This window comes from Saccoglossus kowalevskii, chromosome 20 (assembly GCF_978046115.1).
Source record: "Saccoglossus kowalevskii chromosome 20, keSacKowa6.1, whole genome shotgun sequence".
NCBI classification, from domain to species: Eukaryota; Metazoa; Hemichordata; class Enteropneusta; family Harrimaniidae; genus Saccoglossus; species Saccoglossus kowalevskii.
Window position 1 is genome coordinate 10141792 of NC_140660.1, and position 7007 is coordinate 10148798.

General features: G+C 35.4%; 1 protein-coding gene across 1 annotated transcript; it reads right to left on the bottom strand.

Annotated features, from left to right (window-relative positions):
• Nucleotides 1–89: 89 nt before the first annotated feature.
• Nucleotides 90–7005, bottom strand: LOC100374291 (uncharacterized). Its single transcript, XM_002740065.4, has 2 exons — nucleotides 6509–7005; nucleotides 90–1004 (listed from the first exon to the last, which is right to left on the bottom strand). The coding sequence occupies exons 1-2, from the start codon at nucleotides 6769–6771 to the stop codon at nucleotides 752–754; spliced, it is 516 nt and encodes a 171-aa protein (XP_002740111.1). The 5' UTR covers nucleotides 6772–7005; the 3' UTR covers nucleotides 90–751.
• Nucleotides 7006–7007: the final 2 nt, after the last annotated feature.

Here is a 7007-nt window from a genome sequence, read left to right on the forward strand (position 1 = left end):
ATAACTGAGTAAAATTTGAAAGGCGCCAAAGATTGTAAAAAGAAGTGGGCAGTAATTTCAGATGAACAATAGACAATTTACAAAATGAATATAATAATTTACACATTTTACTGAGTTTAGAACAGGTAATGTGAAAACAAAATCGGGGATACGAACCTCATTTTTTGAGATTAACATGATATTGTATGTGGATTACAGAGTTCATACATGAAGAACAAAGTTAAGCGTGACACACTCAATTGAAAACTCAAGGTAATGCAGCGCTCTGGAAATTTGAAAAAAAAAGAAAGAGGTGTGGGGGAAGCTATTAGTGAAGATATAGGCAGTTGCCATGATTTGATTGACGCTTATGCTAGAATGTGTTCTTACACAAAAACTATTGAATATCCACTTCAAAACTACAATGTTCAGGAAACTGGGCAACCTTAAAAAGTTTGGATCAAGTTCAAGTGAAGATCGCATGCAATTCCAATTGAAAGTAAATTACATAGGTCAAATGAAATTATGACGTGAAATATTTTTCACCACCAGTTTCATAAAATAGTCCTGTTCATAGTCTGCACTTTCTTTTAGAAGATTGAAACAAAAAAAATGAAAATTTACTAAGTTTGCCAGTTCCAAAATTAGGATTCATTTCCAGAAATATTGAAGAACATGAGAAAAAAGTGCAGACAAATTTGGGCGGAAAGACCTGGTGGTGAAATGGCTAACACTGTTCAAAATGATACGACAACCCAAACACATCTTAAAACTATTTGCGATAATAAGGTGATCGTGAACGAGACCTAGATCTAGATCTGCTGTATGAGCGGCTGTATCGCCGTTCTCGGCTTCGTCTACTGCTGCTACTGTACTTCCTATCTGAGTAGTGATCTCTGCTGTCGCGTCGCTGGTACCCTCGGTCATAATTACTACGGTTTCCATAATAACGACCACCACCACCACCTCCGTAACCACGATATCTGTCATCAAAACGTCTCCCACCTCCACCAAAGCGTTGATCCCTAAAAATATGGGAAAAGTGTCAAACGAAACAAATCAATAACATGAAAAAGAAAAATATCAAACATACTGAAATATTCCTTAACAAATAAATCTTATTTAAGGGATGAACTAAAATCCTACATTGTGAAGATCGTATTTCAAGGGATGCCCCAATTTTTTTTATCCTATTCCAAGATACCCAAGTTTTATTTAAGGAATGAACCATTATTTCTGTAGGTGTTACAAGTCTCAGTTATCCAAAATGTATGTTACTGTAGTCTGTTAAGGCAAATGCGACTGTCACAATTGAGACATTACCAAATGGTAATTTTTTTTTTTTGTTCTGGGTTCAGACAAACTTCTTACTGTACAACGTTTGCATAATCTGACTGGGTAACAAGATATTACGAGCATTGTACCTAGGCATATAGCTAGCACAACGCCACATAAGATATTTACTAGCATTGTACCTAGGCATATAGCTAGCACAACGCCACATAAGATATTACGAGCATTGTACCTAGGCATATAGCTAGCACAATGCCATATAAGATATTACGAGCATTGTACCTAGGCATATAGCTAGCACAACGCCACATAAGATATTACGAGCATTGTACCTAGGCATATAGCTAGCACAATGCCACATAAGATATTACGAGCATTGTACTTAGGCATATAGCTAGCACAACGCCACATAAGATATTACGAGCATTGTACCTAGGCATATAGCTAGCACAACGCCACATAAGATATTACGAGCATTGTACCTAGGCATATAGCTAGCACAATGCCACATAAGATATTACGAGCATTGTACCTAGGCATTAGTGGACTGTTGTATAATTGAGAGGAATAATGCATCTATTCTAGTCTACTCATAACAGAACGTCATTTTCTTATTCCATGCACCCCTACCGACACAATGGTCCATCCCTTAATACCATGTAATAATTCCTAGATATTCTGAACTCCAGAGAATAATATAAGGTTATACTTGTGTACCTGGAGAGTAATGTCTGTAGATATACTTTTATAATTGAGGGCATTCATTCAAGAGGCAAAATGTTGCAGAACTTTCCAAATTAAACTTTTGCAGTTTTTGAATACATCAAACGTGGGCAAAATTAAAACAGTTTAAGAAGATTAATTTGTCTACTAAACAAAGGAATTTCAAAAAATTAAATTTCTAATACCTCATCAAAAAGCATTAATTTCCACTGATATTTCTCAGCATAAAATCAAATTCATGAATTTGTCATCAAAACAAGTTATTTTACATGCTCTTGTGCACTAAGATTTTACTTATTAGCGAAATTAAAACCCTGCAAAAGTTAATGCAGTTTGCAAACTTTGACTCAAAATTTACCTAGCCATATGACTGCCATAATGTACTTAAATGTTTACTACACTTTCAATAAGACCAAAGAATATAAAAATATTTTGCCTTGAAAATGAATTCTCTCCTAATTTTAATTCAAACCCAGAATATGTAAAAATGCTGCCAAAACACTGGGGTCACTTTCAGTAAACCAAGGCAGTAAGATGAAGTGGTTATACTTCAGCTAGAACAAAAACTACAATCAGATCAACGCATTTTCAATAGCACATATACCGACATGGACCGAATGGGACGAAGTACAGACATCTGTAACGTACATGAACGAAGACAATATCATGCAGAGCATACAGGTGCAGTAACAGACGCTGCAAACACAGGGCTCCCTGAGGGAAAGCTGTTACATACATGTACCCAGTGACACACCCAATTGTTAATAACAAAAATCTCCAAAATGTACATTAGAAACAAAAGGAAAAAAAGTGCAGAAATGTTGGAATAAACAGGGTCAATGTTCGGGTCGTGGAATTATACTTACTGACTTTTGACGACTAGTAAATTGTAACTGAGGCTGGACACATGATATGATAAAACTCATAGCTCAAATAAACACGCCATTTATGATATATATATATGTATACTATATTCGCAGGAAGTCACATTAACCACGCTTATATAAACTATACGTTGTAATACGGCCACAAGGCATAGAAAGGATAATAAACTTCAGATATAAATCAGATATTTGAGTCCATGTGATCTAGATAGAAGTCTGGTAATCTTGAGCCATCTGAGCTTACATATATAAATTTTGGTGCCGTTGTATAATAGCCAACATACATATAGTAAGATATGTAAGGGACGTCTTTTCCTTGTATGATATCGCTTCAGTACCGCCCTCATTGGGATATATGTATAAATAGTTTTTAGTGATGACGAGACTTTCTGAGGGAAAGACTGAACAAAACAACTGGCATTTTAATAACGTTCGGCATTTGAGAGAGAATGATGGGAGATGGAGAGAGAATGATGGGAGATGGAGAGAGAATGATGGGAGATGGAGAGAGAATGATGGGAGATGGAGAGAGAATGGTGGGAGATGGAGAGAGAATGATGGGAGATGGAGAGAGAATGATGGGAGATGGAGAGAGAATGATGGGAGATGGAAAGAGAATGATGGGAGATGGAGAGAGAATGATGGGAGATGGAGAGAGAATGATGGGAGATGGAGAGAGAATGATGGGAGATGGAGAGAGAATGATGGGAGATGGAGAGAGAATGATGGGAGATGGAGAGAGAATGATGGGAGATGGAGAGAGAATGATGGGAGATGGAGAGAGTAGTGTGGGGTTTGTTTGCATTGTTACACACAGATATATCAATCATACACAGTAGATTTATTTAGAGATGTTGTAAAATCAGAAGGTGGTGGTAAGTTTTCAGTGTTCTCCTCAGAGGCTTCCAAGAATCGTTGCCATGATGCTAGGGTTTCTTTAAGACAAATGATACTGGGGGTTTGGTTGAGACAAATGATGCTAGGGTTTCTTTAAGACAAATGATACTGGGGTTTCGTTGAGACAAATGATGCTGGAGTTTTTTCGAAACAAGAGAATAAATTAAAACAAAGGAATTCATCAACATTGTTCAGTAGCCACAACCCTTGAGAATACTCTTGGAGAAAACACAATTTAGATGTATGTCAGTCTGAATGAAACTACAGATCAAGCCCAGTGGGGTTTTAGCAATTAATCTCTTTTATAAAGTGTGCCCTCTAGTGGCATCAAAATGATGAAGAAAAAATTGAAAAAAGAACTGTATTTTTGTTGTTCTGTAGATGTTCCTTAGTTCACCCTACAATCCAAGCATAACATAACTTCCAAGCTGACTCTGCTTTTTCATGAAAACATTTTCAACTTATTCTTAGTATTTTATAGTATTTGTTATGAATATGAGAATATTTAGACATTTTACTTTGCACAATTTAAAAATATGAAGGTTTTAGAAGCAAACTAAAACAGCTTAAATCTATCTAAAAGTTTAGTAAACAAGACCAAATACATGACAAGGTAAGCACTGACAGTACTATAACAAATTATCAATTTTCACACATTTTTCACTAGACTACATTGTAAGTTCAAAACATGAGGATGCTGTGAATGACGTTCTGTTAATCTATTTATGTAGTCAGAAGCACTTTGTCACATCCCCCAAACCTCAGCTAAGACTTTGAATGCTTTGTACACAGCAGTACGGATGTAAATCATAAATGACCTTTGCATAGTGGAATAAATATAGTGTTAGGTATTAATCTATAGAGGATAACAACTTGGTGGCATGCCAGCAAAACTAAATCCGAATGGATATTTAAAATTTATAGTTTCACTGGAAACTGAATTTAAAGGGGAACCGCTCAGTCCCATGGATTGCACCAAAGAATCATGGGACACTATTGTTTATGTTGTTTACAATGTTAATCTATCTTTTGTTATCCATTGTTATTTTAATCCAGAAAGCAAATTTGTTGTAAAATTAATCTTAACTGGAAGGTGCCCCTTTAAATCACATCTATGCTAAGGTCTTGTTTTCAATATCAACCACCATCTAATTGCTAAACGTCGAAAAGATTACAACAACTAGCATTTCATGTTAGAAAAATTTGGCATTTTGAAACAGTGTTTGAATAAAAAATGCATAAAATCCGACTAAAAACCTAGCCATCTCATTGGGAAAATAATGAACAGAAAGAACCCTGATCATACTGCATTGTTTAGCTATAGTATCATTTCGGTCAAAACTTAACTTTCAAGCTGCCTATCAAGCTGGCTTCGCCTTCTCATAAACTAATAATTTTTAAAATGTGAGTAATCAATAATTTCAATTTATTGTTTGTAGTATTTACCCACGCTACTCATATGTGACATATTTAGACAGATTGCTTGGCACAATAGATATGCGTCAATTTTTAAACGCGAGGTAAGCTGGCTTCAAGCCAGTTTAAAAATAACTAAATGTTAAGTTAAGCTTGGACTGTACTGCACGCATAAACTAGAAACTCACAAATTAAAAATGCTTTGAATACTGTAAGCCGTTTAATTTTCACCGCTAGAAAATTTGTGATTTTAGGATTTAATGGAATTCGCAAAGGGACAAAATTTAGAGAAAGTCTGTTAAAGACACAGGAAAAATTTGTAAAATTTTGTCTCACGAAATTAGAGAGGTTTACAGTAGTTATTTCTGAACACCAAATTTGATAAACATTATCCCCAATTTAAATACATATATTTATTTTTGGTGCAGCATGTACATTGTGTATGTGCAGTAGTTAAATTAAATTTTTGCCCATATTTTCACCAATATTGTTAGGGCTGTTTATTTTTATGAACATCTGAACCACATTCATATATGTGTGCATACATACATTGCAAACGTACAGTTGTATTGTGATGTGTAGTATGATTGAGGTAGTCAGGTGAGGCAGGTAAATGGAAGATTGTGATCTGGCAACTTTTTGTTGTGTTTGAAAAACAACTGTACATGTTAGTTTTTTTGCAAAAATGTTACTTTTTCTATATTTATCCTTACTAATTTGGAACCAAAAGGATACAATTTTCCACTGGGTATAGCTCTTGATCAAAATTTTCAAAAAAATGAGAAAAAATTATGTGGGTTTTATTTTGTGAAAAGTGATTCTGAGGATTTAGCGAAATGAAACACGACTAAAATTATGTTTTGCACAAGGTGATACAAATCTAACATAAAAATGATCAAAGCTGTTTTGCTATTCAACAAAATCTAGTAACAGCGGAGTTATCATTTCTATATTTTGTTTCATCAAGCATAATACTTTTTTTTCCAATATTTTAACAAAATATGAACAGACCAAAAATTGTTGACCAGACCTCAGTTGTTAATCATTATTTGCCACCAAATCACAATCCATGGAAAATGTACCTGCAATTATTACAGGAATGGAAGGTAAAAAAATAGGCAAAATTCGACAATGTTAAAAGGAAAAAAAAATGCGAAAGCGAAAAAAGTACACCCCAAATTCAACAAAAAAAAAAATATATAAAATTCCATAAAATTCTATCGCTGGATCTCGATGTGTAAAAACAAAGGCGGTCGCTTTTGCATCCGAATAGAAAGTTTAAAATGTTAAATCACAGAAATCTTTCGTATACAAACCTGAAATTTCGGCTGAACGGGGTGTAGTAAAGACGGCGTGGTTTCTCGTATTCTTGAAGAATGGGAGGAGCCTCCGATCCTCTTTTAACATATTCTTGGTATTGCTTATCAGTCTCGGTGAATCGATCCAGAAATAGTTCATTGAAGTGTTCTACAATCACTGCGTTTCTTTTGCTGGCCTTCGAGACATAGTCGTCCGATGAATCGCTACTGTAGCTACGTTCCCGTTCTCGTCGCTTTTCTGGGCTGGCGGATTCGGCCATCTTGTTCGCGTAGAGTAAAACGTGGGGCGCGACGAGTTTAATTCGTAGAAACGAAAATTAACTTGATGTAGATTATCTAGCCTGTCGATAGTATCTTGAGCGCTAAATGCAGAATAGATAACACCCACACTACGCCTGTCCGACCAAAAAGTTGAATGCTTTTGAAAAATTGCAGTAGTTTCGCTTTTTGTTGCGATAAAATGCAGGACCAGCACAACTACGCACACATAACGCTG